Raw genomic sequence first — 17403 nt, 5'->3', positions numbered from 1 at the left:
CGAATGGATGGGATTCCCAAGCTAAGGCCTGTCATCTCGCAGCTTCCCTGAGAGCAGACGCAGCGGATATCCTGCAGACTCTTCCCGAAAACCAGAGATTAGACTTTAAAGCTCTATCTGGCGCATTGGAGCTGCGCTTCGGAGAAAAGTGTTTAAAAAACTACAGCAGGCTTCAACTAAAATACCGTCAGCAGAAGCCCACCGAAACACTTCAGGAGCTCGGCGCGGATGTTGAAAGGCTGTCACATCACGCCTTTTCGGAGTGCCCGACAGAAACAAGGGAAATCCTGTCGCTGCAATATTTCATCGATGGCATCCGGGATACTGAAATACAGAGAGCTCTGCGAATGGCAGATGTGAAGGACATAAAAAGTGCTCTGTTGTACGCCGTAAAAGTCGAGGCAGCCCAGCAAGCAACTCGTAGAGATCGCTACCCAGTCAGAGCTGTGCGAGTCCACGAGCCAGTGGATCAATTGATGGCTCGTTTAGATGATTTATCCAGACAAGTCGACGCTTTGATACGGAGTAGCAGTGAGAACAAAGTGGCTGTAAGGTGTTGGAGATGTGGTTCTGAAGGTCACCTACGAGGGCATTGCAGAGCACCCCAGCGTACGAAAATTGAGACCACTTCTCAGCAACGACGCAGGAAACAAATTAATGACCATATTAAGGAACGGAGGTTGCCAGATAATGAAAAACCTTGTTTTAAAGCGCTCAAGATTTCTACAGTGAGTGGCAACAGTAACGGACTGTCCATTAACGGGCATATCGATGGAGTTCCTTGCAATATGATCATTGACACAGGAGCTAATGTTACCATCATTAGAAAAGATTTAGCTGAAAAGTTTAAAGATTAACTTATTTGGACGCTCTCCTGTGTTACCCTTCAGACTGCATCTGGTGACAAGATCGAGATAGCTGGGAAGTTAAACGTGAACATCACGTTTGGAAGTGCCGCCTACCATCACACGGCATATGTGGCGGATATTACAGATCCATGCATACTCGGACTAGACTTTTTAAGGAAATACAATTTTTCCTTAGACTTCAAAAACAAGAAACTGCTTTCAGCATCTGAAGACATGACTATCCATCCTCAGAAGGGATTCACACCTGGAAATGCCGAGGCCTTGTCCGAAAGACCCAGTTCGGTAAGCTGCCGAAATCATATTAGAGTCGAAAAGAAACGCAAGTCTACCAGCTATTTCCCATCACAAATGCTCGTCGGTAGTGACCTTCGTCTGCCTTGTGACCGCCTGTTTGATCGCCGTACGGATGCGCCTTCATCGCCTGAGAAATACATCCAAGATGTTCAGGCCCGTTTTGAAGTGATGCACCGTTCAGCACGAAAGCGAGTCAACCTGGCGACGGAGAAAGTGAAGTCCAGATACAACATGAGAGCTACTGGACATAGATTCAAAGAAGGAGACAAAGTGTGATTGTGGAACCCGATTCAACTAAAAGAACTCAGTTCTAAATTACAGTCACCTTCGAATGGTCCATATACAGTCCTGAAAAGACTGAATGACGTCTTTATCCGTAAGTCTTCGAACTTTAAACCTAAAGTCGTTCATTACGACAGGTTAGCTCATTACTATGGCCATAGTACGTAAAGTAATAATTGCAAATAGTGTAAGACCATGGTCCTTTTTTTTTTTTTTTTTTTCTAAAATGCGTATTTAGTATTTGATTTGTATTTGATAGTATTTGATTTGTTTCAGTTATTGCATTTATGCTTTAGTTGTAAGTTTGGCTTCCTGTCCAGGGATTGTATTGCCCGGGACGTGCAATCCTTGGAAAGGGGGCAGTGTTACGGATTTGGTATTTAAATAGTTAATGCTAGTTGAATTATAAATTAAATGGTTTTATTTCCCGCGCAGTGCAGCGCGTGATGAATAGTAAAGGAAAGCTAAGCCGGAAAATTGAAAATACAAGAGCGCGTGCATGTAAAATTCAATAAATATCTCTTTTTGATTTCGAGAAAGTACTAGAAAATTCTCGCGCGCGATTTTAAAATCTTATAAATGGAGGAAAACCTCTCAGCTCGTTATTTTTTTTAGTTAGTTTATTGTTGTTTTAAGAGAATTGTTTAGAAAACTGCTCTTGTTGACTGTAGCGAATTCGCGGATTAGCTTTCTTTAGCTGTTTTAGAATTAAGTTCTCTTGAACGTTTGAGTAGTCAAAAGATAACTACTGTGAGATATTATAATATTGCACGAATATCTGAGGGGATTTAAGCATTTTTGTTGTGATAGTAATAAATTTTGTTGATTTTTCATCGGTCTTGTGCATTCATTTCGTAAGGAACCCGCACGCACGCAACAATATATTGAAATGCAATTGATGTTAAACTACGTTGTTAAAATTACGAAAAAGAAACTTTTGCCTAAATCAAATAAAATTATATAGATAGTCACTTTCGGTCGGAAAATATGAGGAAAATAAAAATTATAATTAAATTACAAGGTTGAAAATACGTATCAAGTTAATAATAGCACCTAAGTGAAATAAGATAGAATTAATAATGATAAAACGATAACTGAAAGAAAAATTGTAGAACATGTAAATTAAAACGGAACTATAAAATATAGACTAATTTAGAATTGAAATGCATAATAATTAACAGACGTAAACTAAAATCATTAATTTAAGAATATTGGGATTGTGGAAGGAAAGTTTAACCAGTGAAAAAAACCATGCAAAATTAGATGAAATTTTAAAAGGAGTCAATTCAAAAGCGTTATTATGATCGAATTAATGAGTTCAAATGTCAGGGTGAATAGAATTATTACGTTATATATTTTTCGCCGAAAATAATAGTTTCTAAACTAGAGATAAGAAAGTGAAACTGATAAAGTAGATTTGATAGGAAAAGAAGACTTATTAGAAATTATAATAAAAATTATTTTTAAACTTATTTTTATTTTCGAACAAATCATTTTGAGTGAGACTATCTAATATACGAATGTTAATCAAGAAATATCCGGTTTCAGACCCAGTAATATCTTTCTACTAATATTACTTTTCATAGGTTATTTATTTAAGTGCAAATTTTATGCTAGATTTCATTCAAATAAGTGGATTTTCTAGAAATAATATCTCACCTTTCGTCTCCGGCTAAGATAACTGGCTGCTCCGGATGAAATTTTAGTGTAGTAAGATTTATATTCTCTTTAGCTGTATATACCATATAAGTTCCTATGGCTTCCAACTTATTCAATAGTAAGTCGAATATGTGAATCTATTAAATGAGAAAAAGAGATCTATAAATAAAACTTAAAATTCAGTGGCAGCTTTATTTCGTAGCCGTTTTCAGATGCGTTTTGACACAATGACTCCTTTCATATCCATCAATATTATAATATATTTTCAATTTATTTTATATTATGTTACATTTTTAGAAGATTAATCCATTAAACTTGACCCTTACGCTTCCGCGCAGTGATTAATTATTAAATTAAAGCGCAGTGAATAATGTGATTGTCAATGCTTAGTTTGGTTCACACTTATCGTTATTTAACTTTCAATTATATTATTTAAAACTCAGTTGTGCAATTATTTTCCATGTTAATCAATAACGTGCAATGATTTTGTTTCCTATCCGACGCTTGATTTATGGAGCATTGAAAAACTTCACTAGGAATAATATCACTAAAATATTATTCGCATTTCAAGATTTGTTTTTTGTTCTCTTATTCTTTTTTTTTTTTTCTGTTTCTATAAATAATAAATTAAGCTTTTATGGTTATGATTTAATTTAAACGCTTAGTACTTTTGTTATCATTAATATATACTAAAAGTTAATACTGTGGTTTTCCAAATCTGACAATAAAATCACATTCAATGCACATTCCAATAAATTAAGATGCCAAATCAAAAATAAACTTTAATTTAAAATCTTAATGTTCTTACTGAATTGTTAAGCTAAAGCTATTAAGTTCTTAAGCATAAGGATTAAAGTTTTTAACATAAAAACTTCAAAACCAGGGCCTTTTTAACTACATCATTAGATAAGCTTCTCCTTTATAGTTCAAATTTTTTTCGCGACAGATAAAAATTGAGTGATACATCAGATTACATTAATTACTTTAAAATTAATGCTATCTGATGCAGAGTGTAGAAACCAAATTTCAAGATGTGTTTTAGTGTATTTTTTTGTGGGGGTGGGTATCAGATGGTTGTACAACATAATAATTTTAAAATATTTCATTTTAGCTTTTCTCCCACTCATTGGATAGCATAATAGTACATTTTAATTAATTAAACTAATGATAGTTTTATTGAACTAATTATAATTTTATTAAATTAATCATAATTTATAATTAAACTAATCATAATTTATGTGTTTAGCATAGTAACTTTATCGAGGCGAACATTTCAAAAGATATTCTAAAATTTTGCGAATTTTGGATTTTTCGCAAATGTTAAATAAATCTGCTAATTTTAGTATTTTTTAAAAATACTGTCGTTATTTATTACTAAGTAATATTACTTTTGCGTTCAAATAATCTGTATGCTATTTCCCTCTAGAATTCTGCAACTACGTTCTGCAAAATAATCTAATTCTAAAATCCAAATCAGAACTTCCAATTGCACTAAGATTCACTAAATTTCTGGAACAGGGGAAAACATCATCTTCTAAAAGAGTAAAGCCGCCTTCTGTCAGTGCTGACTAAAGTCTTCAATTTTTTGATGGCATCTTTTAAATATATATATATGTGTGTGTGTGTGTGTGAATATAAATAGTTTACTTGTATAGAATATAAATATATAGAACATAAAAGAATGTGTAACAGAATGAATAAAAATATCCTCCAATTAAACTGAAGAATCCAAGAAATACAAGAATATGTTTATCAATTCAATGGTAATCTGGTTCCGAATTTACGATATTGAGTACCATTCCATAATTTGAATAGTTTATAAAAGTAAATTACATTAATTATTAACAATTATATAAAAATTATATATTCTAATATTTTTTAATTGCACGTTCATTACTTATGTTGCAGTTTCATTTCCAGTAGATATTCCCCTCCCAAAATATTAATATAAATCCTCGATTGCGAAAAATTTCAAGAAGACGCTAATGTAAATCTCCACTAGATTTTTTGCGTGTTTTTATTGCTTATCTCCTCGACCACCTGCGAATTTTGCCTTCTTGTTACGTGATAAAATACTGCGCTATAACAGTAACAATAACAGCCATATGTATATTTGGCATTATGTATATTTGGCATATGTATATTTGACATATGTATATTGTGAATTTTATATTCAAAACCGTTAAAAATGTATTAAATATTTTACATACAGTTGCATTTCCTGAAACTGCTGCAAACAAAGTAGAAGAAAAGGGAGCCCAGCAGACGTCTTTCACTTCATTTTCGAAAAAGAATTCAAAAACAGATTCCCTGAAATAAATGAATTTTAAATAAACCTAATGCTGTTTAATGCATTTAATATATGTTTGGTTTCTATAGGAACTTATTATTGTAACATATGTAAATAGCATAAATAAAAGGACAGTAGAACTATTTAAGAACCCTGCGCCTAGGCTGCAAATGTTTAATTAAATATAATTAAGTGTATGAAATGGGAATACTAATATAAAAAATGCCAGTTAAGTAAAAACTATTAATTACAATTTGAAGTCTACATTAATTCTAATCAGTCAGCTAAGTCACAATTGGAATATAAAGAAAATAAAAAATTAAAATTTAAAAATAGAAAAAAATTTAAAAAACCAGAAGTTAAAATAAAATTAAAAAAGAATTTTTAAATATTGAAAAAGAAAAAGGAATAAAGAAAATTTGTCTTTCAAGCACTAGCTAATACTTGCGGAAAAGCCAATTCAATTGAGATACAAGAATTATACATGTGTTTCGATGGTGTCCGCCGATAACATCGCGGCAAAAACATCGCGGACGAAAACGTCGCGGAGAAAACAACGCAAGGCGAAAACGTCGTGCTAAAAAACATCGTGGGAGAAAACATCGGAAAGAGAAAACATCGCAGTTCTAAAACATCGTGGTACAAAACATCGTCGTCGAAAATAAAGCGGTTCAAAAACTTCGCAGTTTAAAAACATCGTCGTCGAAAATATCGTGGTAAAAAATAAAGTATCTACAAATCATCGCATGACGATAACATCGCAGACATGCTTTTTTCAGGATTTAATAACTGTAAATGGATATTCCCATAATGATTTGTGAGCGCAAGATGTAAAGAAGGATAATTTTTACTTTCATATTTTTTATTAAATATTAAATTTTTCCTGAGAAAATAAGAAAACTTAAGCATAGAAAATTAATGCAACTTATAGCACTTAATAGAATTGTAAACCGACATAGTTAACTAACAAAGACCATTAATAACTCATTTTTTATAAAGTTTTTACAGGGAATTTTTCATAAAAAGTATAATCTATTAAGTTGCATTTAATTTTCTATGCTTAAGTTTCCTTCTTATATTTTCAGCAAAAATTTATTAGTTAATAAAAAAATGTGAAAGTAAAAATTATCCTTCCTTACATCACTTGCGCTCACAAATCATTATGGGAATATCCGTTTACAGTTATTAAAGCCTGAAAAAAGCATGTCTGCGATGTTATCCTCATGCGATGATTTGTAGATACTTTATTTTTTACCACGATATTTTCGACGGCGATGTTTTTAAACTGCGAGGTTTTTGAACCGCTTTATTTTCGACGACGATGTTTTGTACCACGATGTTTTAGAACTGCGATGTTTTCTCTTTGCGATGTTGTCTCCCACGATGTTTTGTAGCACGACGTTTTCGCCTTGCGTTGTTTTCTCCGCGACGTTTTCGTCCGCGATGTTTTTGCCGCGATGATTTCGGCTGTAACCGTTTCGATAGCATTATGATTTTGTTGTTTGATTTATTAGGTTTTAATGCAAGAAATTTTGTATTCGTAGTATTTCACAGCTGATTAAAAGCTCATATTCGATTTTTCGAGATATTTCGAAACCTCTAAATAATAACTTCTACATATTTATGGAATTAAGATAGGAAATTTCCCTCTGTCAGTACGGAATCTCGGATAATAATGAATGGATAAATGTAGTTGTCATTGATTATTTCGTTGTGAAACTAATCCTGATTTCGTTGTAAAGCTAGGTGTAAATTATTATATACTAACGGAAGCACCCGATGCCAGTTCAGTTAGATTGAGAGTAATGCGTCTAACAGAATGATACTTCTATAATCTTTCTCTATTAACAATGCAAAAAATACGATTTATACTCATACATTTTTCAGTTTGATGCCATATGAAACCCCCCGCATAAAAAAGTTCGATACAAAAATAAGCCAATTCTCTCTCATTATATCAGCAACAATGGTACGCAGTTTTTTCCTTTCTCTAATCAAATGTTCGTAAAAGCTCAAGTTCCATTGAATATTTCACCTATATTCAATTTTAGTCTATTAAACATGGCAAAAAATTTATCCTAATTGATCAGAAATCAATAATGCGAATAAACAAACACAGAAACAGGCAGTCTTCTTTATATGTATAAATTTTTTTAAACTTACAAATTTTGATTAACAAACTCTACGATTTGAAAGCGAGCAGTAGCAACACTTTTCGAAATAAAACATTTTTACTAGACTGTTGCCACTCAGGAAAATGAGTGCGAAAATTAGTGCTTTTGAGTTTTTAATTAATATTTCGTCTACGAAGATGGAAATATTCGAAATGCCTTCCCACGAATTTTTGAAATCGGGAATAATGTATTTAATGTTTGGCAATGCTATTTTTATTTCATTGTAAAACTTAGAAATTTTTTATTAACAAACTCTAGAAATTGAAAGCGAGCCCTGGCAACAACTTTCGAAATAAAGCAGATTTTCATCTCCAACTTGCAAGACTGTTGCCACTCGGAAAAAGGAGGATGTAAATTATCGTTTATTCGAGTTTTTAATTTATATCTCTGATTTTAACTAATCTTTTCTTTTAAATGTAGACGTCGATGTTTTTTATGACCCAGAAATGAATTGTGGAAAGTTTGGTGACGATAGCTATAGTAGATACTGATTTATTATAGGACAAACACACAGACGTTTTTCTTTATTTCTCGTATATATAAATTATTTCCCCATCAGACTAATTCATTAAGCTATTTTTATCGAACTACAGGATGATAATACTTTACTATTTTGAAACTTATCTACACCATTAGAGTTCACTTGTTCAAAATGTTTGTTAAGTTTAACTACATCTCAAAGGGAATATAAAATAAATGTCGTTGCCTTTATTTTTCGATTTTACTATTATTTCTGAGAAAATCTGCTATTTACAATCACAATTAACTAACCTTACTTTTCTAGATATTTCCTTTCACTTATCACGAAACTTAATTTCACTCTGCATTATTTAGATGCTTTAAAACTATCCCGTCACTTCCCTTAGCATTGATTCTACATTTTTCAGAGGGCCAGGGAGTATTATATTCGACTAGATAAAAAATATGAGTCGCAACTCAACAGACACACAAGATGCAGGTTTTAGTGAATCGCGAGAAATTTGTAAATTTTCTTCTTGCAAATTAATTTATTGTGAATTTGTGTAGAATTAACTGTTAGAAATGTTACTAATTCGTTTATTATAGCATTATTTTTCTCCTTATGTCATTTACTCTCTCCCGTTTTATAGAAACAACACCCACGGAGTCACAATAAGTTTTAATTGTATACATATGCATTCGGATACACAAAATGTTGGGAAACACTAAACATGTCTAACCGCAGCTCGCCAGGATTTAGCTCATTGGTGTGGATCGCTGGTCATAAAATGAAGAAAAGATAAGCGAATGTAAAGTTGAGTTGAGAAAATGATAAATCGTTGGATAAATTTAATAAACATGAATACTTAAATGTTCAAAGCATGCGTCTTTAAGACCAAATGCTGTTAATAAATGCTGCTAAAACAATAATAGCATTCGAAATTAAACTCAAAATCGCGGCAAGATCACATCCAAAGCAACTGTTATTTCATTACATTGTAAGGTATTTCTTCCGCCTTCCTAGTAGAAAACCTAGTATTAGTGGTGTAGTAGTCAGCACATTGAGCCGGTATTTCAGAGGCCCGTGATTCGATTCCCGGCGAAGGCGTTTTTAATTTTTCATCTTTCTTGCTTCTCAAAAAATCCTAATGTCTCTACAACATTATGTCACTGTTATCCAAAGCAACTTTGCTATTCACTGTTTTCGAAAGCAACTCTGCTTACACAATGCATACGAAAAGCCAAAAATATTAGCATCAATCTCTATTTTATAGTGAAATTCTGAAAATAATGTTTGAGATTTCAGAAAACACAAACTATATTTCTGTATATTTGCTATTTCATTCAGATTTGATATCAAATTTTCAGGCGAATTTGTAAACAGAAAGCATAGAGTTGCAAACAGACTCTCAGGGAAAAGAACATTTACTTAAATAGACTTATCTAAAGAAACGTCCTAAATCTAAATAACGTATCTAAAGAAAGGTAGACTTGATCTAAAGTATGTATCTAAAGAAATATTTCTCGAACATTTCGTGAAATGTTATCAAAATAATCAAGGCACGAAAGTGCACTTTCCATAAAAGGAAGCAACACAAACAAGGTAACTGGTGGATAATCAAACATGATGTTGGAAGGCAACTTGATTTGTGCCCCACGCAGAATAGCGTAAGCGACAAAAAAGCTTCCTAAAAGGCCAATATGTTCGCAAGCTCACAATATATAAAGACGAAAGACTAAGAATTGAAATTTTTTATTTTTTTGATGGCAGTGAAGAAGAAAAGGAATTCAGTGATAAAATCCCTCTGGGCTTTCTCTCAAAAGTGAATGATATGTTTCATTGGTTAACGGAGGAACTTTACCTAGTTACAAAATAAAAGAGTTGTATCTGTTTTCTGCCCACTTCTACGCACCTACTTTGTTAAGAAAATTTAATTAATCAGATGACCTTATTTTTTTGCTCCGAATTCTTATTTCTACATAATCTTCTACTATTCAACTGGCTTGCTTTTTTTTAAATTTACACACTTTATTAACAGCTTTTGGAGTTTCATAACTTCAGTAATTTTTTCATTCTCATTTTATGTCTCGAACAAATAAAAAAAGATTGCTTGGATGATTTAAGGAATCCTTATTTCTTCATTCTGCAAATGCAGATAAAAAAGAGAACGGTTTTTCCTTCATTGGAATTCGAAGGAGACAAAAGTTGCACTCTGTAGCAATTTTCATTTACTAATATTAGTTATTACATTAAAAAACAACTTTCTTTAAGGTATGGTCCCATATCCTAATACTTAGGTCTTCACTGCAGGATAAGAACACTCTGGGGTGGATTGAATTCCAGTGAACGCTGTGGATGGAATGTTTGTGGTCATCGTAACTTTTCAAACTGCTCTTTTCTTCAAAAGAACACTTGTGTATGCGTCCACTTTCCGTGCCAACAACAATCAAGTCTTCGTCAATTTTATTGACAGAAATTGATGTTCCACTAACTAAAAACAACAAATAAGAAAAAGATCATATTTCATCTTAGGCCAATTACTTTAATGGTAATCTGTTTTCAAAAGCGAAAAAACATTTGTTCTCTGAGGTAATTTATAAATATATTCAGTAAATGCAGATTGGTTTTAAAATCACTTTCCCCGTTTGAAGGCATCTACAGCTAAAACTGTTGCAAGCGAAAATATCGCGGTCGAAAACGCCGCGAAGGAAAAAACGCAAGGTGAAAACATTATTATGTAGAAAACATCGCGAGGGAAAAGAAAGCAAAGAGAAAACATCGCGGTTCTAAAACATCGCTATCAAAAATAAACTGATTCAAAACTATCGCAATTTCAAACATCACCGTAGAAAACATCGCGATAAAAAATAAAGCACCAAAAAATAAAGAAACAAATCATCGCATGAGGATAAAATCGCAAAAATATATTTTTCAGGTTTCAAAATTTGTAAATTTATATTCGCGTAATGATTTGTGATCGCAAGAAAGAAAGAAGAATGTTTTTTACCTCTACATTTCCTATTTTTGGATTAATTAATAATAAAAATGCAAGAAGGAAATTTAAGCGTTCAAAACTGAAAAAGGAATAGAAAACTAAAGCTATGTATAGCAGTTAATAGAATTTTAAATTTATGTCATTAACTATTAATGGTCATTATTTAATTAATGTGTTTTATAAATCTGTATTGGTAGTATTGCAGGAAAATTACAGTCTACAAAAATTAAAAAGGGAATATGTGTAAATTTAAAATTTTCTTAACTGCTATACGTAGTATTAATTTTCTACTTATTTTCAGTTTTTCAATGCTTAAGTTTTCTTCTCGCTTTTCTAGGAAATATTATGAATTAATCCAAAAATATGAAATATAAAGGTAAAAATATTCATCAATCCTTCTTCGCTCTGAAATCATTATGTGAATATGCATATATAATTTTAAATCCTGAAAAAAAACGTATCTGGGATGTTATCGTCATGCGATGATTTATAGGTATTTTATTTTTTGCTGCAATATTTTCTACCGTGATGTTTTAAAACTGCATTGTTTTTTAACCGTTTGCTGCGATGTTTCATACCACGATGTTGGTTCTTTGCTTTATTTTCTCCTACGAAGTTTTGTACGAAGATTTCGCCTTGTGCTTTCTGCGCGACGTTTCCGTCCGCGATATTTTTGCTGCAATGATTTTGGTGAACACCATTATAATTAATTAATGGAATAAAACAAAATATCATATAGACTGTTGAAGGCATGGGAAGATGTATTAAAAAAAAATACTTCTAAAATTTTGCGAGATCTTCAGAAAATTTGGCGCTGCTATCACGTACGCAATAAAAAATTTCCACAGTCTAGTTAAACTATGTAAATTTCTTAGGGAATGCATGACAGCAAAGCCATTCATTCCTTTTTTAAAAGGGAGCTTAAGCATTGAATCAGGAATTCTTTGACTGGTCGTTAACTTGCGTCCTACCTTACCTTGGCGTGCTTTACTGGTATCGCTGTTTTACACTGGAGCACGTTTCTTAAACTATGTTCAACGGAACCTTGGCGTTCCATGAAGATAACTCAAGCATTCCACTATACTTATGCACTTTTTAGTCCAAAGGGGTAATTTGCCCTGAAGGACTATTAATTTCGTTTTGCCATTTTGCGTTTAAAACTTCAATAGGCTGTATCACTTTTCAAACCGTTGTGACCATATATTATCGCCTTTGTCTTATATTTAAAGAAATTAAATAATGAATAATCTGCATAAATATATGTATGTTTCTTGCATTGTGATAAAACAACGGTACCTAGTGCATCAAAATTTGAATAACGTAACCTTTCATAGAATATGGGCATGTGGAAGCCCTACTTTGAATTCGAAATTTGTTTTATTATCGATATCAGATTTTGTAACATTTCAACGAATTTTTGATTAAAAAACTAAATGATTTCAAAGTGAGCAATTGGCAACACTGTACGAAAAAGAAAAAAAGAAACATTTTCATCTCCAGGGCGCGAGACTGTGTATCGGAAATTCTAAAGATATGCTGATTTTAAAATTAATTTGCGACATTGCTATTGAATTGAATTTTATTGTTTAAGTGCAAAGAACATGATATTTAATAAACAAAGGTAACCCACAAAATGTTAAAAAACGCCCCTTTGGACGTAATTTAAACTCTGAAAACTTTCAGATTTTTAATTCTTTTTTTCATAATATTTTAAAAAGTAACTTAAAAAACACTGGGTTGGCTGCTGTCCGGGTAGTTTGGGTATTTTACCGCAGACGCGCTGAAGAATCATCCGGAATTCCGCTATCGATGATTCTCCGATTTTCTTTATTGATCGCTACAAATGGGGAAACCCATACATCCAGAAATACAGGGGAATACTTTTCGATACAGGGAAATAGTTTCAAAAATACAAGGAAATATAGTAATTGGTTTAATGTTTTACATTTTAGGCTTTTGCTTATTATTGGTTATTATAATATCACATCCCAAGTAAAAAACATAACATTTCGGGAACCATAATGTAAATTAAATACAAGGAAATCCAACAAGGATAGCAGACAATCATTTATTTTTCAATGATTACACGCACAGATACCATGCAGCAACTAAACTGGTACTTGTACTAATACAGCAAAATCCATGAGTGCCATAAATAATACGTCTATACAGCTCATTAAAAATACAGCCAAAATCTACCACTGCATGAGGCAAAGGCAAGCACTTGTTGCAAAATATTTAGCCCCCAGTTATAAGATTTCACTTCATGAGGTAATAAAGTCATCAACTTCATAAAATCTCGGCCACTAAATAATCGTTTATTCAAAGTACTAAGTGAGGACATTGGAAATATACATACATATTTTCTTTTACAGACTGAAGTCAAATGGTTATTTCGAGTAACGATATTAGCTCGTATTTTTGAGCGAAGACGTAAAGTGTGAGAGTTCTTTCAAGCGCACAATTTCGAATTGGAAAGTCGATTATTTGACAGAAACTGGCTGATTCAAATTGCCTACTTAAGCGACATTTTTACAAAGATCAATGAATATCTCATTAAACTTTAAAGGGTTAACACTTCAGGGCAAACAAATAAATTTATTTATTGCTAATGAAAAATTCTTGCATTCAAGTAAAAAATAGAATTTTGGACTGATTTTTTCCCCCGTGTGTGTGTGTACGTGCGGGCTACAACCACTTGCTGCTCAACAATAAAAGGCTCTTCAGAAGTAGAAGGGCTTGAAAATATGGGAGATATTTATTGAAGAAATTTCAGTGTAGCTTTTAATCAGTATTCTAAATGAATAACAGATTAAATATCAGAATGAATTGTGGATTAAAAACCCATTTATTGTCAATGCACAACCTTCAATCATATGAACAGAAGAATACGAAGCTTTTATTTAAATGATACCATGTTCGTCGTTGCAAGGAAATTCGGTTCAATTCTGGTAGTGGAAATTTGGTGCAGTTTAAAAGTTGAATATACTAATTTGTCGAAAAGACTATGATGGCACTTTTGTTACTCGCAGCTACACGAAACAGGTTTCTTAGCTGTACGTTTCGACAAAAAATAAATACCGCAACAACACTGATGCCGAACCTGACATGAGAATTCAACTTTCATCGAGAAAGTCTAACATTAAGTATAAAATTAAATAAGTTATTTTAAGATCTTTTCGATCAATTTTGAAATAACCTTTTCAACTAAATAAACATTATTTGAAATAACTGTCATTTTCGCTGCAAATAATACTTTACAGAATGTTGCATTAAAAAGAAGCTACTGAAGCAAACACTGATTCCTCTATAAAAGTGGACATTAAAAAGGGCTCCTTTTATCAAAAGAATTTAGAAATCTGCACGAGAGTCTAGTGCTGCAGTGACTATTAGAGAATTTAGAAGGCTCCATAGCCGTTCAGTGTCTCAGTGTAAACGTTCAGTGTCTCTTGTAGCACTGATAGATATGATTAAAAAATTCGAGGAAACTGAAGTCATGTGCAAGAACTAAGAATGACAGATTATAATAAGCCCCTGACTTTCGCGCTAAAGCTTCTTGCTCGAATTTAAATCGACAGTTTTTGGTATTGGGAAATATTGTAGGAAGATGAGGGTTATTTTTGTATGAATGTTCTGTCAATACTTCTAAAGTGAAACATCTGAACGGTCCACATGAATCCGTCAAGTGCCACTGCATTCTTCAAAAGTAATTGTGTAATGTGGATTCAGGTCCAATTTCATAGTAGGACCACAATTTTGGGGGGAGTTGGTTTTGGTTTGGTTTTATTAGATAACGGCAAAGCACTCGAGGGCTATCTGCCTTAAGGGAGGGATTCTTTCGTGGAGGACTTTCTAGGGGAAACTGGCTCGTATACACGTTACACATGGGGAAAACCACGAAAACGTCCATGCAGCCAGCCCGTTCGCAGGATTCGGACCGAACTACCAGTGTTCAGCGACGTTACCGCTCGGCCGCTGGTGGGCCATTTTTGGGGAATATCAGTCCTGCAGGTAACCGATGCTGGTGAGAAATCTCGGCCAACACTGCAAACTTTTGTCATTCCTGAATTGCAGCTAAGACTCGACAATTTATTTACAAGATGGAGCACGGCTACATATTCTTTGTTTAGTGCAAAATCTTTTACTCCAGCATTTCAGTAATAAAAGGGTTATCAGTCGATATTTTCCGACGGAATAGCTGCCTCATTTCTCGAACATCCCCCCATGTGAATTTTGGCTGTGAAGTACTTTAAATATGTTATGTATAATAAGTCAGAAGTCAAACAACAAAAATCAGCGTTATATTTTAAAATTTTCGCAGGACTAGTTTCGATGGTTTTACCGAACCACCAGCCTCAGCTGCAAAAGCGCAAATGAACGAGATAGGATATAATGATTAGCTAAGATAGGAAAGCCTGGACAGAAAATAAGCTAGTGGCACCATCTATTGATGAAACCAAAACTAAAACATAATTTCTTTAAAGGCCGAAGGCAAAGATGGATTGGAATTAGGATCGTTAACTAGAACAGAAAGATTTTTTTGAATGTGAAATGCCTCTAGAAAATCCAGTTCTCCAATGGAAGATGTTTTTTGAATAATTTTGGCAGCAGAAAAATTGAAAGTGTGATTTCCGGACCAAAAATGTTGGGCAACAGAAGACCTCTGTGTTTCCTTTTTTCTAACATATGCCTCATGTTCCTTGACGCGAAATTTTAAGGCTCTCTTAGTTTGGCAGTGTCCTTCCAGTGTGGTTTACTTTAAATTAAACCGATACGATAGATACATTACGAGAAACATTTACAAACCTGAGCAAAATAGGAAACATTTACAAAGCTGAGCTCCATGAAAGAAAGCATAAGGCGGGCTGTTGCAAACATTTAAACTGACAGTTTACGCGCAGAAGTAGAGAAAGTCGTATGCTGGATGCAGTATCTTGTCCACAGGGAAGGTAAACACAACGAAAATGTTGCACGTGGTCCAGGCTACCTTAATGTTGATTATTAAAAGATTATTTTCTATGAGTTTCATACTGTATATTGTCCTTTCTGTATGTGTATATTTTATTAGTGAAACATTAGTGAAATTCTGCGTAATCCATTTTCAGCGTTTATTGTAACTATTGACCCATTTTTGATTCCGACAGCATTTAAAACTCTCCTATCGCCTATTTTTAATACTAAAATATTTTTTTCGGAATTTATTTTCCATGCTATCAACAGTCTGTATATGAAATTTGGTTTCATTCTGATTATTCGTTTTAGCTACCAGATGACTTCAAACAGAGAAAGTTATTCTATATCCACATTGTATAATAATATTCCTAGTGTATGCAGGTATATAAAACGGATTGAAATTAATGTAATATTTTTCAAATTCAGGATTATAACATTAACTGTAGATTGAATACAATTAAAATTATTTAATCAAGTATACCTTTTTGAGGTTTTTCTCTGTTCATATTTATTTTAATTAACTCTTTGATTTCTTAGATTTTTTTTCCTATTGTTATGTGTACTACAATATTGTTGACCTAATTCTTCAAGCTGTAGAAAAATTTGCCTGAAATTTACCAAACGCAAAACTTTTATTTGTACTCTCTATGCATGAGCAAAAATGGGCAAATTTAACAAGCCTGAAAAACCATCCAAGTCAATAATTTACTTGTCTAATATCTCCAAGAATTCTCACGTAAAATTGTGGAATTTTTTTTGTATTTAACCTTTTTTTTCTCTGATATAAGCTCTCAAATTAAATACAAAATTTTCGACCATTGCGTTTTATTTCCCTCTAGAATGCTAATTATCGTGATATTACACTGAGTGTAATTTTGGCTGGACGGAGACTTTATGTCAATTATACTATTTTATATTTACAGGAGTCTTTCACTCCTAATGTTGTAACTATTTTCTTTAAATTCTTATTTTAAGAAATTGCATAACTGGAGCCACTCGTCTAGAATCAATATTAAAAAAAAACAAAGGCTGTCACTTCTTCAAGCAATCAGTAAAATTAAAGATACGCTTAAAAGTATGAAATACTTTTATTTAGATTTGGACACAGGCTGAACACTGTTGAAGAATTCATTTATAAGTGATATTTTTCAGTGTAACTATGCATTATTTAAAATTATGCAAATGCTTTAAAGGCAATTTCTTGAATTATTCACTTAGTGGTTAACGGCAGGGAGTGCTGGTAATTGTATCCCATGTTCAGTTAAAAAATAATGTTCAAAATTCAGTTAAAAAATAAAGTTAAAAATAATGTAATAAATAAAAAGAGTCTTCGTAATTTTTTTCTAAGTGTAAAACGAGTATGCGCGAAATGTTCTCAGAAATTTATCCCTACGGTGCAGATAAATTATGCTTAAACAAAGCAGATA

At 32.7% G+C, this 17403-nt stretch overlaps 1 protein-coding gene across 1 annotated transcript in view; it reads right to left on the bottom strand.

Moving 5' to 3' along the window:
- Positions 1-17403, bottom strand: part of LOC118192877 (dynein axonemal intermediate chain 1-like) — a 107684-nt gene that overhangs the window by 30162 nt on the left and 60119 nt on the right. The window contains exons 15-17 of the mRNA XM_085810272.1: positions 10294-10519; positions 5315-5414; positions 3105-3241 (exon numbers count right to left, since the gene is read on the bottom strand). Of these exons, the coding sequence (XP_085666398.1) occupies positions 3105-3241; positions 5315-5414; positions 10294-10519 (463 nt within the window). The remainder of the gene's footprint in view (positions 1-3104; positions 3242-5314; positions 5415-10293; positions 10520-17403) is intronic.

Source organism: Stegodyphus dumicola, chromosome 2 (assembly GCF_044657685.1).
Source record: "Stegodyphus dumicola isolate Sdum_Otavi_A_Nest chromosome 2, ASM4465768v1".
NCBI classification, from domain to species: Eukaryota; Metazoa; Arthropoda; class Arachnida; order Araneae; family Eresidae; genus Stegodyphus; species Stegodyphus dumicola.
Note: the sequence above shows the minus strand (reverse complement) of the source record. Positions and strands in the feature narration are given on the sequence as shown.